The sequence below is a fragment of the Papio anubis genome, chromosome 9, assembly GCF_008728515.1.
Source record: "Papio anubis isolate 15944 chromosome 9, Panubis1.0, whole genome shotgun sequence".
Taxonomy (NCBI): domain Eukaryota; kingdom Metazoa; phylum Chordata; class Mammalia; order Primates; family Cercopithecidae; genus Papio; species Papio anubis.
Genome location: NC_044984.1, coordinates 126,373,489 through 126,391,296, shown reverse-complemented (window position 1 = coordinate 126,391,296; position 17,808 = coordinate 126,373,489). Strand labels below are relative to the sequence as shown.

Below are 17,808 nucleotides of genomic sequence, written 5' to 3'. Positions count from 1 at the left end.
AGTTGAAGTGCATCAACCGTGCAAGACAGACGGAGGCATGAGCAGCTCATTCAAAGGCCAACGAGCAACAGTCCAGGAGAGTGCACACATTGCCGGCTCTGGCGCTCGAAAGCTTCCTAAGCAAGGTACTAAGCTCTGGTCTCGGGAAGCAGCCTCACCAGCTCCGACAGGCTAACTCTTAGGACCCCATGAAAACTGCGGCACTCGCCTGTTCGATATTCGACCAAAAGCACTCTATCTCGCGGGCCGTGGCGGCGGCTATCCGCCTCAGTCTGCTCTGCTCTTCCTTCTTCCCCCTTTCTTCACGGAGCTGCTTCTCCTCATGATGGCGCACCACAGTTCTAACGAGCTGGTGAATAAAAGTGCAAGAATTGTATGTTTTACTCTATGTCATGTTGGGAAAAAAAGGATATGTAACTTTTTAAAAATCTTCTCAGGCTAAAATTTATACAATTCACTGCCATATACATTCTTGTATGCTCTTAAGGTGGATTAGGAGAAATAGGACTACCAGCAAAAACCACTAACAATATTTTGCTTGACTTTTCTAGAAAGTGTTTTTATTTTTTTCACTAAATACACATTATTTTTCTCAAAACTAGAATACCGTATTGTGCTATAATCTTCCTTCCCTGTTTAATAGATGATTAACATCTCTCCATGCAATAAACATGAGTCAGCATCTCATTTCATGAATGCTGCACCAGTTACAGAAATTATTGGGCTGGGATAATTCACATTTTTAAAGCTTTTGCTTTAAATTGTCAAACTGCTTTCTAAAAGTTTAGACACTCCACATACCCACCAACAGAACCTCAAATAGGTAGAGAGAATTAAGATGAGAAAAGCTCCAGAGCCCTGAGAGCACAATGGCTGTAACCCCCACGCCTGTTCTAGCGATGGAAATGTGCTCAACCACCACCCGGACTCTGCGCACACGCCGTGCTCCCACTCAGCCTCCAGCGGGGCTCACTGTTGTCAATACAGGCCCTGATCAGGGTGGGCTGGTCTGCGGCCTCTCCCTGTATACCCCAGCGAGAGGCAGGAGGCACAGGGAGGGGCAGGCCTGGCTGCAGGTGCATCACTCAGCTGTTGCGAGATGGCCCTGGCCTGCGCCCTGTAGGTCCTGCACTGCTCTTCAGCCAACACCACCAGCTCCCACTCCAGCCCATCAGCCAGCCCCCATCCATCCAGCCTGACATCCACATGTCCAGCCTGGCATCTACACATGTCTGGCCCCCTGCCCTGTCCAGCCTGGTGTCCACCATGTTCAGGACTATCTTTGTGGAAAGGCTGGTTTAAGGAAGAATCTGGGTTTTTCTGAAATGCCTATGAATCTGACTTGAGACCCCTGACCCTCAGAACCCCACAGTTCTCACCCTGTGGTCTCAGCTTTTCTCTGCCTAACCAACATGAAGAGAGCAAGGGGGAGAATTCAGGGTAGGGAGTGGACAAGGCAGGGGACAGAGCACGAGGCCACAGCCTTAAGAGTACAGAAAATATGAACAAGGACCCTACAGCCCAAGAAACAGAGGCGGCGACACGGTAACAAGGAAGACAAAGAAGGGCCACGGCTGTTCACACAGTGAAAGTACAGCTGCTTCCCACTGAAGCCTGGGGTTTCTAGAAATCGACCACTTGTTCTCACTTTTCTAGTGTTAGCAGTAGGGCCTCCAGAGTCTTCCAAGGACTCTGCACCTGCTTTGGCAACAGTTAGGAGAAAATAAATTCTCAGCCGAAACTAAAGAGAAAGCTAGACTAGAAGCCCAGGAGGAAGAGCAGGAGGTGGTGCGGCCAGGCAGGAAAGCCTGGGACAGCCCCTTGCTGCCCCTTGACTGACACCAGGGGCCTTCTAACTCTCAGCCTCTCGGCTCCCTGAACAGCCCCAGCCACCAGCCTGGACCTGTGGCACTGGAGATATCCTAACTCCAACTGGCAGGCAAAGCCAGGCAACAAAAGGAAGCTAAATCCACACCAGTGCAGAAGTGCGGGAGCACAGGCTTGATTCCAACAATGCATGCTGGGCTCTGAAGACACCACCTCAGACTTAATTAGACGGCACAGTTATTCTCCAAACAACAGGGAAATCTCCTTCCCAGACTTCACAAGTCAAGGTCTTCAGAGTGAGTCTGCCAGCACGGTGGTTCACACCTGCAATCCCAGCACTCCAGGAAGCTGAAGCGAGCAATCGCTTGAGCCCAGGATTCAAGACCCGTCTGGGTAATGTGGCAAAAAACACAAAAATTAGCTGGGCATTCCAGCCTGGACAACAGAGCGAGACCCTGTCTGAAAAAAAATAAGAAAAAAAAGTGGGTCTGGAGTCCTGCCCACCATTTACAGCACCGCAAACTCGAGCTCCCACCAACGCACACAGCACAGCAGCTCCACACATTCCAACCCACCTTCTTCGCAGCGGCCACCTTCCACCTCCTCTCCTGGGCAAAGTCTGTGGCCATCCACTGCATCTCCTCCAGCAGATAGTCCCAGTGGGCCTTGGGCCGTGGGGCCTCCTGCAGCTTCGGTAGACGCCTCTGGGACCACAGACCTGCTTTCCTCAGCTCCGCGACGCGCTGATGCACCTGGTTCTCCTGCAGGTGATATACGGGGGATGGTGGGGTCGGCATGTGATGAGTGTGTTCCACCAACTCACACACCAGAAATCTGAAGCCCTATTATGTAAAAGGCTCAGTCAGGCACTAGGAAGACAGAAAGCTCAAGGTCCCAGTTTAATATCAAAGGTAAGACTCAAACACAAAGGTCAAAGTGGTTCTAGGAGAAGTTGAGGAGCGTGTGACCTTTCCAGGAGCCTTAAAAGAAGCTGGAGCAACTGTCCTGCCCCAGCTCTATAAAACAGACTAAAACTTTAAAACCTTACGTTTCTACCAAAGTGCTTACAAGGGAAACCATAGGATGCCTGGAATTTGCTTCTAAATAATCTGGAAGGGAGTGGAATAAACGAAATGAGACTAGCTGCATATTGATCACTGTGATAAAATCAGATAATGGGGAACATGGGGTTTGTAACACTCTATTTTGATACACGATTCTTTTAATTCCCCTAATGAAGTTGAACAAAATAAATGCTTAGTCATCCAACCCAAAGTAAGTGCTAAGGGCTGGGTAGTGACTCTCAAAGACAGGGCTGCAGACCAGTGGCTGCAGGGACCTCACAGCCTGCAGGGCCCCAGCGTTCAAGCTTGTCCCTCTCAGCCTGACTCCTACACATGACCTCTCCCACCCTCGTCTACTGCCCGTATGAAAGCAGCCCAAGACTGCAGGTTTTATCACAAAAACACAGACTTCCTCCATGAGTCTGCTTCCAACAGAAAACGCTAACCCTTGGTTTTCATCTTGTCTCTACTGATTCCCAAGCCATGTTGAATTGACCAGGCATTCAGTTTTACCCTATCACATTCTTGACAATTAAAACTAAATGTGCTTCACCGACTGGAGTACATTTTACAACTTTCTTAAGCATGCTTACCAGCGTTATCTGTTCTGTCAGCGTATCCTGAGAACTGTCTTGGGACGAGGTGGCATTCTGAGCAGGACTCTGTGGTTTGGTGGGGGCAGATGCCGCCACCCCTGGGGTCCGGGAAGTGACTGGAGACAGTGCCTTGTTGGTTGCTGAGGAGGGTCTATTTATTGGCGAGGACCGAGCAGGTGAGGGTCCTGGGCCGGAGCCACTCACAGGTGCCAGGGACGAGGTAGAAGAGGTGGGCAGAGGCCGTGGGCAGGGCGGGGCAGGGTCCACAGGGAGCCTTGTCGATGCCACCGTCTAAAGGGCAGAGCACAAGTGGAGCAAGGTGAAGAAAAGATGTCAGGGCAGCCCACGGTGCCAAATACCAGAGCACCCACAGCATCAGAGACGCACACTGCCAGTACCTTCCACTCCACGACAATGCACGCAAACAAATCACATCACATCCACGGCCCAACACTAATGTGTCCACAAACAAATAATACATCCTTCTACTTCCACAAAACCAAACAGGAGTTTTCATCATGAACTATCTTTAGGCCATGCCCAGTGGCTCATGCCTGTAATTCCAACACTTTGGGAGGCCGAAGTGGGAGGATCGCTTGAGCCCAGGAGTCTGAGATGAGCCTGGGCGACGAAGTAGGACCCCATCTCTACAAAAGAATTTAAAAATTAGCCAGGTGTGGTGGTGTGCACCTTTGGTTGCAGCTACACGGGAGGCTGAGGTGGGAGGATTGCTTGAGCCTGAGAGGTTGAGGCTGCAGTGAGTCATGTTTGTGCCACTATACTCCAGCCTGGGCAACAAAGCAAGACCCTGTCTCAAGAAAATATAACGTAACGTAACATAACGTAACGTAACGTAACATAACATAACATACAAATTCAGTGTGCCTCTCTCATGGCAGATGGGCTAAAAGGGTTAAAAAATTCTCCTCGGGCCAGGCACAGTGACTCACATCTGCAATCCCAGCACTTCTGGAAGCCGAGGTGGGTGGATCACCTGAGGTCAGGAGTTCGAGACCAGCCTGACCAACATGGAGAACCCTCATCTCTACTAAAACTACAAAATTAGCCAGGCATGGTGGCGCATGCCTATAATCCCAGCTACTCAGGAGGCTGAGGCAGGAGAATTGCTTGAACCCAAGAGGTGGAGGTTGTGGTGAGCTGAGATCGTGTCATTCCGCTCCAGCCTGGGGAACAAGAGCAAAACTCTGTCTCAAAAAAAAAAGTCCTCCTCTTCGCACCACCTCAACAACAGACTGAATTAAATTCACAGAGAACTGTTGCTGGCGATAGAGAGCAGGGATGATGAGCTGAGTGCAGATTCATACAAGATTCAGCCCGTTCAAAAGCTGAAGGGAGACAAAGAACCGCTAGAACACTCTCTCTGAGTGACTGTCCCATGGCATGGGTTTCTTTTCTTCACAGCTGCAGCACTGTCCCCCGGCTGGCCACAGGCTTTTGGAAATGAAGCTTTATTAGAGCACAGCCACATCCACTTATGTGCTGTCTGTGCGTGGCTGTGTCTTCACTTCCGCCACAGAAACTGAACAGTCCGCAAAGCCAGAACATTTATTACCTGGCCCTTGACTGAGAAGTGTGCCCATCCTGCTCAACCTAGAAGTAACAGGTTCCTACAGACTTTGTAAAGGCTTCTTTAAAATCATTTTCCAGGCTGGGTGTAGTGGCTCACGCCTATAACTCCAGCATTATGGGAGGCCAAGGAGGGTGGATTAGTTGAGATCAGCAGTTTGAGACCAGCTTGGCCAACATGGCAAAAGCTCATCTCTACTAAAAAGTAAAAAAAAAAAAAAAAAAAAAATAGTTGCCTAAGCATGCACAAGATATTACATGCATTGTAAAACGATCAGTAAATGATTTCCTGTACCGTTGTTCTTAAGGAGATAATATAAAGTCATTTAGAGAGCTAAATTGTGAAATACATCATTTCTCTGCTGGGAAAAAAAAAAAAAACTAGTAGGGCATGGTGGCGCACACCTGTAGTCCCAGCTATTCAGGAGGCTGAGGCAGAAGTGTTTGAACCCAGGAGGCAGAGGTTGCAGTGAGCCAAGATCGCGCCACTGCACTCCACCCTGAGGGACAGAGTGAGACTCTGACTCACAAAAAAAAAGATAAGATAAAATAAAATCATTTTCCACAGCTGATTTTTTCAGTAATTACAGGCAGGTAAATTAAATCTAAGAAAAACCACAGAGCTGCTTTAAGTCAGTATGTGGCTTGATGTGAAGAAGTGTTCAAAATAGAATAATTTCCACAAAAACCTAAAGCAAGCAATGTAAGGCCTAGAAGAGCTCAGTGCCCCGACATGTGTCGCCTTTCTCAGAGTGGGTGCACTAGAGTTCACTGCAGACTTGCACAAAAGGCTCCCAAGCACAGCCCCACCAGTCACTGGCTTTTCTGGCCTCCATTTTTTTAAATCTATAAAATGGAGATAATAAACATTCTACATCATAACGTTGTCAGGTAAAGGAAATAAATAATGCCAATAAATCGCTCATCACAGTGCTTGACACCACACCTCACAAGTGATGAGTAAGTGATAGCTATTATCGTTACTATTATTTCATCATTATATACTTAAGACTTTGCCATAAATCTCAAACATAAAGAACCTGCAGGCCGGGTGCAGTGGCTCAGGCCTGTAATCCCAGCACTTTGGGAGGCCAAAGCTGGCGGATCACCTGAGGTCGGGAGTTCAAGACCAGCCTAACAAATATGGAGAAACCTCGTCTCTACTAAAAACGCAAAACTAGCCGGCATGGAGGCACATGCCTGTAATCCTAGCTACTAGGGAGCTGAGGCAGGAGAATCGCTTGAACCCAGGAGGCGGAGGTTGTGGTGAGCCGAGATCGGGCCATTGCACTCCAGCCTGGGTAACAAGAGCGAAACTCCGTCTAAAAAAAAAAAAAGAAAAGAAAAAGAACTTTTAGCTTGAGCAGCATGGCGAAATCCCATCTCTACAACAATACAAAAATCAGCCAGGTGTAGTGGTGTGTGCCTGTAGTCCCAGCTATTCAGGGGGCAGAGGCAGGAGGAACATCTAAGCCCAGGAAGTAGAGGCTGCAGTGAGCAGAGATTGTCCCACTGCATTCCAGCCTGGGTGACAGAGCCAGAACCTGTTTCAAAACAAACAAAAACCCTGAACTCAAAGCCCACCTAGGAAATTCCTTTGTTAGTGAGGAAGAGGGTAAAAGGGAAGACTCTGCAGTGGGCTCCCCACGCCCCGACGTGCATCAAACAGAACTAAGAGGGCTGAGAGCCCTCCCCGGCCTCCCTGTCAGTGCCCTGTTGACAGCTGGCATCCAGGCTGTGGCATTTCGCTACTCCTTAGAAACCAAAACCAGTTTACTGTGGACATTCCAAAACCGCACTGGGTAAAATTCACCAGTGGGGGAGGAGGGGCATTTTAACTACCTGAAACATGTATCAAGCTGGCTCAGTAACACCTTACACACGTGTATCAAGCTGGATCAGTAACGCCTTACACACGTGTATCAAGCTGGATCAGTAACACCTTACACACGTGTATCAAGCTGGATCAGTAACGCCTTACACACGTTTGCAGAGCATAGAGCATCCTAAAAGCAGCAAAGCAGGCACCCAGGGAGCACGTCTGGTGGGTGGTGTGCAGCGTGGTTTTGCACTCACATGGAGCTAAGGTCAAGCCCCGCTCGTCACTTCATCGCCATGTAACTTGGGGCCAGCCCCAGAACCTCTGAGTATTTGTCTCCACACTAGTAGAATGGGTCGCTGCCACCTACCTGAGAGTTGCTGGGCAGATCATAAGGGATAACTGACACTATGCCCTTCACACAACATGTGGGTGAGTAAGCAGGGGCCCACGGTACTAAGAGTGACAATAATAACAGTTGTCTCTTATTATTATTATTATTTTTTTTTTTTTGAGAGGGAGTCTCATTCTGTCACCCAGGCTGGAGTACAATGGTGCCATCTCAGCTCACTGCAACCTTTACCTCCCGGGTTCAAGTGATTCTCCTGCCTAAGCCTTTGAAGTAGCTTGGACTACAGGCACGTGCCACCACACCTGGCTAATTTTTGTATTTTTAGTAGAGACAGGGTTTCACCATGTTGGCCGGGTTGGTCTCGAACTCCTGAGCTCAGGTGATCCACCCACCTCAGCCTCCCAAAGTGCTGGGATTACAGGCGTGAGTCACCAAACCTGGCCCCGTTCTCTATTACTTTAATAAAGATAATATCATAGAGCCAAATAAAACTATAGTGCAAGTACTGAATTAACTAATTGTTCTAAATTGGGGGAGCAAGCTGCTAAGAGAAAATATACAAATTACAGTGTGACACCCTGTCTAACACCCAGGCAGTCCATTTTCTTTTTTTCCTGTATCTTTTCTCATACCTGTGGCAGGGAGGAAAGCTGAGAGGGCTGCACCTGCACCTTCCCAGGCGTGGGAATGTGGAGGGCCAGCGGTGCAGGCTGCGAGGGAGGGATGGGGAGTTGGCTGCTGGGGGGTGCAGGGATGGGAACATTGGGCTGCTGAGTCTTCACTGGGATTTGGAGCTGTGTCTGGGCCTCCACTGCTTGTGGCTGCTGTGCAAACTGCAGCGCAGAGGAGAGGGCTGCGGTGGGAACACCGGCTGGGGGCAGTCTCCCGGGCAGCTGCGGCAGTGGGGTGTGCAAGCTGGCGGCGTTCTGCACGGGAGGCCCCGTGGAGGGGTCATACTGCTGCTGACTCTGCCTCTGTCCAGTGAGCTGCGCGGCCTGCGGCGTGGGGGGCATTCCTCCTGCAAAATAAGAAAAGCACCAAGAGCACTGATTCCCAAGTGTGGCAGCTTCTACCAGTGAGTCACAAGGAAACATGTCTGACACCCCGGTGCTTATCCAAGACCTACCACACTCACACAAGAAGTCGGCCACAACTGAGCACACACAAAAGGAAAGAGAGGCGCTTGACCTTTGCAAGTCAGCATCAAGCAAAACAAGCACCAGATCACCACAGGCCATCCCCACAACGCGGCAATTAGGAAAAACACAGGAGTAAAAATTGTTGAAAGACACTATGACAAAGCGACGTGTGGCTCCCATTAGTGTGGCAAGAACATGTCTCCAGGGGCTTTGCATATGATATGGACTGGGACTCAGAGAAGTATCTCAATTTCAGGCACCCCACTGCAAACACGCTACCTCCACTGCCCAAGTTTGAGTCTGGTGCTGGTTTCTGGAACCGCAGTGTACCACCTGCTCCTGAGTGGGGAGCTGGCTCTGCTGCTGGGCCTTACCTTGTGCGGTCGGCATTAGCTGCTGGAGAGGAACGCCTGCGTCCGCCCCCGGGTGCTGGAAAACTACCCCTTGGTGACCCACTTCAAGGCGAGGCCTCTTAGACTGCTCTAGAATAATTTTCAAAAAAGGTGCAGTTTGATGTAAAAATAAAACCAGAAAAGTAGTAGAAAAAAACATGTGTGTTTTTATCATCTTTGAACAGGGAGGCCTTTCTATACATTAACTAAAATCCAGAAGCCATAAAAGATAAGGCTGATAAATACAATTTCTCATTAAAATGTTGCCAATATAAGAAAAAGCTTCATAACAAGGCCAGGGACAAGCAACAACCCAAGAGGCAACACTGCAACGCGTGCGACGGACAGAGTTGGACTCGCTCAGCACTTGGAAAGCACAAGCACGCGAGGAGCACCACAAGCACACAGACGAGAGCGTGGAGAGCGAGCAGTGGGGCAGACTCACAGATGCCCAGCACACAGGGAATGAGGCTGCACAGTGTGCTCAAAACTAAAGAAATCCAAATCAGAACAAGGATTTTTTCACCCATCAGAGCAATGAGGATTAAATGGCTTATACCTAATAAAACGATCAAAATGTGAAAGAACCAGCCATTGTTGATGGCAGTGAAAACTGGCCCTGTCCTTTTGGTGGGCAACTGAGCACCATCATTACCTAACTACACCTGCGCTTTGATGTAGCAATTTCATTTCCAGGCATTTTTCCTTTAAATATATTGACAGACAGTCGGGTGCGGTGGCTCACGCCTACAATCTCAGAACTTTGGGAGGCTGAGGTGAGAAGACTTGAGCCCAGGAGTTCGAGACCAGCCTGGGCAACATAGTGGGACCCTGGACTGTAGCCAAAATGCAAAAAGGCTTGCATGGAGCCAGGCGTGGTGGCGGCGCCTGTAGTCCCAGCTACTCAGGAGGCTGAGGCACAAGATTTGCTCGAGGCTGAAGTGAGCCATGATGATGCCATTGCACTCCGGCCTGGGTGAGCCAGACCCTATCTCAAAAAATAAGGAGATACACAGACTGATAAACATGTAGGAAAAAAAAAAACCATGAGACTACATGTTCAATCCTCAGTTCACTGTAACAGATAAAATGTGGCACTAACAGACGAACACTGACAAGGATCTGACTGATAAAGAACCAACCATCCCCATGATGAAACAGCACGTGGCACTAAGAGAGGGGTTATGACTTGAAGAGATGGCCTTTTCAGTTAATATTCTTAGACATAACAACATACATACAATCTGATCGCATCTGAACTTTTTCAAAGTATCACATATGTAACAATGCTTGTGTATGGAGAGGAAGGTCTGTGAGAGAGAATATGCGAAACATTAACAGTGGTTACTGCTGTGGCTGGGGAGTGGGCAGGTACCAAGCCAGAGGTAGGCTTAAGTTATACTCTACTGAACTGTTGAAGTCTTTTATATAAAAATGTATTAAGTTTATTATTTGAAAAAAATCAGCTTAAAAATATGACAACTTCAGAAAGCAGATGATTTTGTGTTGAGCTACACTGTGGTGACTCAAGAGCATACAGAAAATCAATATGTAATATACCTGCTCAACTGAAAAAGTCCTCACCTCAAGACACAGAAAAATTCACATAAATATTGTTCAGCTGAAAATCACCATAAGAGAGGTTAATTTTCCAAGTAGGAAGAAATCAAGTTCAGCAACTACTCTTCAGAAACTCATGGCAACTGTACCTCGGCAGCCCAAGAAGAGGGGGGCATTCCAAAGGCCACGCTAGCTGTGCCCTGACATACCTGCCATACCTGTGGAGGGCATCGCCTGCTGCCTCTTAAACAGGTCCGTCTCTACTGTGCTTCCGGCCCCTGCTACCAGGCTCCCTGCGAGGGCTTGCTGCTGGGAAAAAAGATGAAAACATGAAGGCCATTACAAAAATAAACTCAAACCATCATAATTATCCCAAACATCGACCTCATTCCTTTTTAATAACATAAATGTTATCTACCCCGTGTCTTTAAATATACATGTGTAATGTATATTTATGTATAATAAACAATTTAAAGTTCTAACTTACCTCTGGAGGAAAAAAGACTTGTAAAAGACTTATTATTCTGGTTTTAATGGAATTTCAAATCAATGCAAACCTACAGTCCTTGGGAAACTAACTAGCTTTGCATACTGGATGATAACAAAAGGCCTAATGCTGGGAAACATGAGTTTCAGTTCTGAGACAAAGCTCAGCCGACCCGTCAGTCACACTGCCCAGCATAACTTCACATCCAAAAACACCAAATAATAAAAAGGTTAAATTGCCTTTCTACTGGAAAATGACACTAAAACCCCAATTAATAACTATCTAATTAACTTAGATTTTGTTTGTTTGTTTTTGAGACAGAGTCTCACTCTGTTGCCCAGGCTGGAGTGCAGTGGTGCAATCTCGGCTCAGTGCAACCTCTGCCTCCCAGGTTCAAGCCATTCTCCTGCCTCAGTCTCCTGAGTAGCTGGGACTACAGGCGCCTGCCACCACGCCCGGCTAATTTTTTGCATTTTTAGTAGAGACAGAGTTTCATTGTGTTAGCCAGGATGGTCTTGATCTCCTGACCTCATGATCCACCCGCCTTGGCCTCCTAAAGTGCTGGGATTACAGGCGTGAGCCACCGCACCCAGCCAACTTAGATCTTTAAAATGATATTTTTATAGTTAGCACCCTACTTGAGACATACATACGTGAGATATATAGAGATATAAATAGACAGATGTTATTTAAAATGTTTAAAGTGAAAAAAAGCCATCACCAGGCGTGGTGGCTTACGCCTGTAATCCCAACATTCTGGAAGGCTGAGGTGGGAGGATTGCTTGAGGTCAGGAGTTCAAAACCAACCTGGGCAACACAACGAGATCCTGTCTCTACAAAAATATAAAAATTAAAATATTAGCCAGGCATGGTGGCACACGCCTGTACTCCTAGCTACTCAGGAGTCTTGAGCCCAGGAGTTTGAAGCTACAGTGATCTAGGACTATGTCACTGCACTCTGCATTCCAGCCTGGACAACAAAGTAAGACCCCATCTTTAAAAAAAATAAAATGAAAGAAGCCAATCTGAAAAGGTGACATGCTACATGATCCTAACTCTATGATGTCTTGGAAAAAGCAAAACTATAGAGACAACAAAAAGATGAGCGGTTGCCAGGTGCAAAGTAGCAGAGAGGAGGTAAACAGGCAGAGCACGGGAAATTTTTAGAGCAGTGAAACTATAGTACTATGCTAATGACAAGGCACTGAAGGCTCACCAAGGGCAACAAACGTACCGTCTGGAGGGGGACACGGATATAAAGGAGGCTGTGCACATGGGGTTGGGGGCAACGGGGTATGTAAAAAAATTTCTGTTCTTTCCTCTCAATTCTGCCATGAACCTAAAACTGCTTTTAAAAAATCATGGTTTTTAAAAGTTTACATGGAAAGCTACTGGCATGTTCTCTTACGAAGACAGAAACCAGCCAACTCTTGGTCAGCACAGACTCAACCCTAACCCTCTTCCATCTGGTCACCATCCTCGCAATTAAAGTAAATGCTAAGAACTTAATTACTAGTTACTAAGAACTTAAATCACTAAAAAATATTCATTCTACTTAGTGAGACATTTTAAACGTAAAAGTTACAGATACCTAAACAAAGTAACTGTTCAGTGAGAGGGAGCTGTTTGAACCAACTGCCACACAAGGCCCACCACGCAGCCACCACCAGCCATGCCAGAGACTCTGTACGCACATGGGGAGAGGCTTAGGAAGAGTTACTAAAAGGAAAAATCAGCCCCAATACAGCATATGTAAGAGGAAGGCACTGCCATTTACATTTAACCAAGATGGAAAAGGAAAGACAACGAAAGGGACAGAGGGGATGGACAAAGAGAGGGCGGAAAGAAAGGAAAGAATGCTTTGAAAACAATGGCCTGGCAGTGCTCACCTCTGGGGCAGCATTACAGATGACACGATTTGTGTGTGTGTGCGTTTCTAAATTTCCCAAATGTTCTATAATGAGCATGTATGACTAATGTAATCAAAAGAAAAGAATATTTTTTAATTTAATAAAACTTGATAAAGGGCTCTTTGTCCAGAAATGGCCAAGTACTTCCTATCGGGTCAAACATAACCCAGGTAACAAGGCCGGGCGCGGTGGCTCGCGCCTGTAATCCCAGCACTTCGGGAGGTGGAGGTGGGTGGATCACAAGGTCAGGAGATCAAGATCACAGTGAAATCCTGTCTCTACTAAAAATACAAAAAAAAAAAAAAAAAAAATTAGCCGGGTGCGGTGGCGGGCGCCTATAGTCCCAGCTACCCAAGAGGCTGAGGCAGGAAAATGGCGTGAACCCGGGAGGCGGAGCTTGCAGTGAGCTGAGATTGCACCACTGCACTCCAGCCTGGCGACAGAGCAAGACTCCATCTCAAAAAAAATAAAATAAAATAAAATAAACATAATCCACGTAAACATAAACTCTAGATGAAACACAAAAAAATACGAAAAGGTAGGCCAGTGATACAGGAGGGGAAATGATACTTGCAAGAAGGGATGGAACATGGTAAGGTTTCCCGTTTCATGGCATTTGGCATGAGGGCAGCCCCAGCCTGTGCTCTACGGAGCAGCTCAAACCTAAAGACACACAGCATCTCACGGGCTTGAACAAGAGGACAAAGAGCAGGAGACAGTTGGAAAAGGAGGCCCCATATTCTCTCCCTAACCTCCACCTAAACCATGTACACAAAAACAGAATCCAAGCGAAGGCCCAAGTACTGAACTGAGTTTTCAGGTGCCTCCCGTCACAAAGGAGAAGAAAGAGTTTGCAGGTTTTTGTCGGTGTTGTTTGGCGTTTTGTTTTTTTGTTTTTGTTTTTTTTTTTTGAGACGGAGTCTCACTCTGTCGTCCAGGCTGGAGTGCAGCAGTGCGACCTTGCCTCACTGCAACCTCCGCCTCCCGGGTTCACACCATTCTCCTGCCTCAGCCTCCTGAGTAGCTGGGTCTACAGGTGTGCCACCACGCCTGGCTACTTTTTGTATTTTTAGTAGAGACAGGGTTTCACCATATTGGCCAGGCTGGTCTCGAACTCATGACCTTGTGGATCCACCCGCCTCGGCCTCCCAAAGTGCTGGGATTACAGGCGTGAGCCACCGCACCCGGCCAGAGTGTACATTTTTAATTCAATCAAGTTAACTACGTGTTAAAGCAAATAAATACTTTTCAGAAGAATATAACAGAACCCAGGGTTTCTATATGTCATGCACAATTATCCAAAATCCAATTCAAACTTACAAAATTACTCCAAAATACAAACAAAAAACACGAGCCATACTCAGACACCAACCTCAAGATGACCCACGTACTAGAATAAGCAGGCAAGGATCTTAAAGTGACCTTAATATGTATGTCCAAGGAGATAAAGAAAAATATACTGCAATAAAAGACAAGAAGAAATCTTGACAAAAAAACAGAAACTATTAAAATAAAGAGCCAAATGGAGATTCTAGAAGTGAAAAATACAACATCCGAAATTTAAAAAAAAATTCATTGGATAGGCATAACATCAGTGTGGAGATGTGAAAAAATCAGTTGGGGTGCGGTGGCTCACGCCTGTAATGCCAGCACTTTGGGAGGTCAAGGCGAGAGGACTGCTTGAGGTCAGGAGTTCAAACCAGCATGGGCAATCTCCAAAAAACAAACAAAAAAATGTTAAATTGACCAGGCACAGTGGCTTATGCTGTATTCCCAGCATTTTGGGAACCTAAGGTGCACAGATAACTTGAGGTCAGGAGTTCAAGACCAGCCTGACCAACATGGCGAAAATTCATCTCTACAAAAATACAAAAATTGGCTAGGAATGGTGGCACAGACCTGTACTCCCAGCTATTTGAGAGGCTGGGATGGGAGGATCAGTTCAGCCCTGGAGGTTGAGGTTGCAGTGAGCCAAGAAAATGCCACCGCACTCCAGCCTGGGTGACAGAGCGAGACACTATCTCAAAAAAAAAAAAAAAATTTAAAAATCAGTGAGCCTGAAAAAAGATTCTTGAGACAGAAGAACCAAGTGAAGGACCTGACTTCAAGACACACCCCAAGACTCCAGGAACCAGGACAGTGCGGTGCAGTGCCGGCGTAAGGACCAACACACAGATAAAAAGAACTGAGCCGCGCACCAAGAATCAGACCCACACTCACAGGATGTCCAAAGCCTCCAAGGCAATCCAATGGGGAAGAGAAAGTCTTTTCAACAAATGGTGCTAGAAAACTGGATGTGTACATGAACACAAGGATAAACTGGACTTCACTAAAATGAGAAACTTCTGCTCAAGAAGCACTGGCAGGAAGGACTGCGCGCCCTGCTGACTGCTCCCCGGCTGCAGCTGACACTCAGGCTGCTTCCCAGAGGACTCAGGACACACGGGTCCTGCTGCCCCTGGGTTCTGCAGAAGCTACAGGAACTCCTCCAGGCACAGCACACTCAGCCTTGGTTTTCAGAATGATTTTTAGTTTTACCTTATTCTGTCTCCATGAAGGTATTATTAGTAAAGATACTCTGGTCTTTTTACTTATTTATTTATTTTTGAGATGGAGTCTCACTCTGTGGCCCAAGCTGGAGTACAGTGGCACAATCTCTGCTCACTGCAACCTCTGCCTCCTGGGTTCAAGCGATTCTCCTGCCTCAGCCTCCCGAGTAGCTGGAATTACAGGCACCCACCATCATGCCCGGCTAATTTTTTGTATTTTTAGTACAGATGGGGTTTCACTATGTTGACCAGGCTGATCTTGAACTCCTGACCTTGTAATCTGCCCACCTCGGTCTCCCAAATGCTAGGATTACAGAAGATACTCTTGTCTTTATTTTTTTTTTTTTTTTTTTTTTTTTTTGAGACGGAGTCTTGCTCTGCCGCCCAGGCTGGAGTGCAGTGGCCGGATCTCAGCTCACTGCAAGCTCCGCCTCCCGGGTTCACGCCATTCTCCTGCCTCAGCCTCCCGAGTAGTTGGGACTACAGGCGCCCGCCACCGCGCCCGGCTAGTTTTTTGTATTTTTTAGTAGAGACAGGGTTTCACCGTATTCGCCAGGATGGTCTCGATCTTCTGACCTCGTGATCCGCCCGTCTCGGCCTCCCAAAGTGCTGGGATTACAGGCTTGAGCCACCGCGCCCGGCCGATACTCTTGTCTTTAAAATACAACCTTGATTTTGGTCAAAAACCATTATTATAATTCTTTAAAAAGGAGAAATTCTCACAAAGAAAAAACACTCTGAAGGGAGTGTAATTCTGGGTGCTCATTCAGGAGAGACAATACCAAAACAGAGCTTATTCATGGAAGACCCACCTTAACCTACAGGGAGCCTAGAAACGACACCAGGAAAACAGAGCAGAAAGGGCTCACAGAACGCCTGCCACCTAAAAGGAGAGATTGATGGTATTCTGAAGGTAGAAATTAAGACCAGTAGTAGTTGGCAGCTACCAGGAGGAAAACTTCTGCCCCATTTAAACAAAGAAAGAAATAAACTGTAAAGTTAGGTGTAGTGGCTCATGCCTGTAATTCCAGCACTTTGAGAGGCTGAGGCGGGAGGACTGCTTCAGCCCCAGAGTTCAAGACTCGCCTGGGCAACAAAGTGAGACCCCCATTTCTACAAAAAAATCAAAAAACTGGCCGGGCACGGTGGCTCACATCTGTAATCCCAGCACTTTGGGAGGCTGAGGCAGGTAGATTACCTGAGGTCAGGAGTTTCAGACCATCCTGGCCAACATGGTGAAGCCCCATCTCTACTAAAAATACAAAAATTAGCCGGGCATGGTGGCGCGCACCTGTAGTCCAGCTACTCAGGAGGCTGAGGCGGGAGAATCACTGGAACCCAGGAGGCAGAGGCTGCAGTGAGCTGAGATCACACCACTCCACTCCAGCCTGACGACACAGCAAGACTCCGTCTCAAAAAAATAAATAAATAAATAAAAATACAAACACACATGTAAGGTAACGAAAGAAACAACAGTTGGGTTAGGATCACAAAACCATAAATACTTACTGGGTTAGGATCACAAAACCATAAATACTTACTCATTTTCTCTAACATCATAATCACTGAAAAAAATGCTCCAATCAGGAGGGCTTTATAAGACATAAATAACCATAATAATATTAGTACTATTTTTTATACTACAACTGCACTCAACACCAACACAAAACCTTCTGGAAACAAAAAGAAATACATGCAATGTTGAGCACTATGGATTTATTTCTGGAGTTTAACTGGCATAGATTAGTTTACTATAAAAATCCTACGATTGGCTGCAAATAAAAAAACTCATCCTGAAACTCTGTCTTAAACTTTTTTTATTTTTATTTTTTTTGAGACAGAGTCTCACTCTGTCACCCAGGCTGGAGTGCAGCGACGCAATCTTGTAGCTGAGACTGTGGGAACACGCCACCACACCCGGCAAATTTTTTGTATTTTTGGTAGAGACGGGGTTTTACCATGTTGGCCAGGCTGGTCTCAAACTCCTGGCCTCAAGTGATCTGCCCGCTGTAGCCTCCCAAAGTTTCAATCTTTTTTAGAACGGTTAACAAGGTTTGCAAAAAAAGCCGTAACAAAACTGGGGCCACACTCTAGCAGCACTTTCAGCTAAACACCAAGTGAGTATACAGTGGGCACCACGAAGAGACCTGCGCTCTCCTGATTCACTAGTGTCACTCCTAAGAGTTTTTCTAAATAGAACAGACATAACCTAAGACTAGAAAGTGGTTAGATGAATTACAGGTCCTCAAAATAATGAAGCAGCAGCAGCAGCTAAAATGAGAATTATTAGAAGTCAATAAAATAAAAAGAATTATTTGTTAAATGAAAAAACAAGAAAGTATAAATTCACTTGTTTCAACTAGTATATATGCAATATAACATTAAAAAATCAGCCAGACATGGTGGCTCAGGCCTGTCATCCCAGCACTTTGGGAGGCCAAGGCAGGTGGATTACTTGAGGTCAGGAGTTCGAGACCAGCCTGGCCAACATGGTACCCGTCTTTACTAAAAGTACAAAAATTAGCT

General features: G+C 46.7%; 1 protein-coding gene across 1 annotated transcript in view; it reads right to left on the bottom strand.

Annotated features, from left to right (window-relative positions):
- The window catches only part of EP400 (E1A binding protein p400), a 129,931-nt gene that overhangs the window by 88,303 nt on the left and 23,820 nt on the right, over nucleotides 1-17,808 (bottom strand). The window contains exons 3-8 of the mRNA XM_031650941.1: nucleotides 10,546-10,645; nucleotides 8,759-8,866; nucleotides 7,878-8,263; nucleotides 3,485-3,778; nucleotides 2,403-2,588; nucleotides 209-349 (exon numbers count right to left, since the gene is read on the bottom strand). Coding sequence (XP_031506801.1) covers nucleotides 209-349; nucleotides 2,403-2,588; nucleotides 3,485-3,778; nucleotides 7,878-8,263; nucleotides 8,759-8,866; nucleotides 10,546-10,645 — 1,215 coding nt within the window. The remainder of the gene's footprint in view (nucleotides 1-208; nucleotides 350-2,402; nucleotides 2,589-3,484; nucleotides 3,779-7,877; nucleotides 8,264-8,758; nucleotides 8,867-10,545; nucleotides 10,646-17,808) is intronic.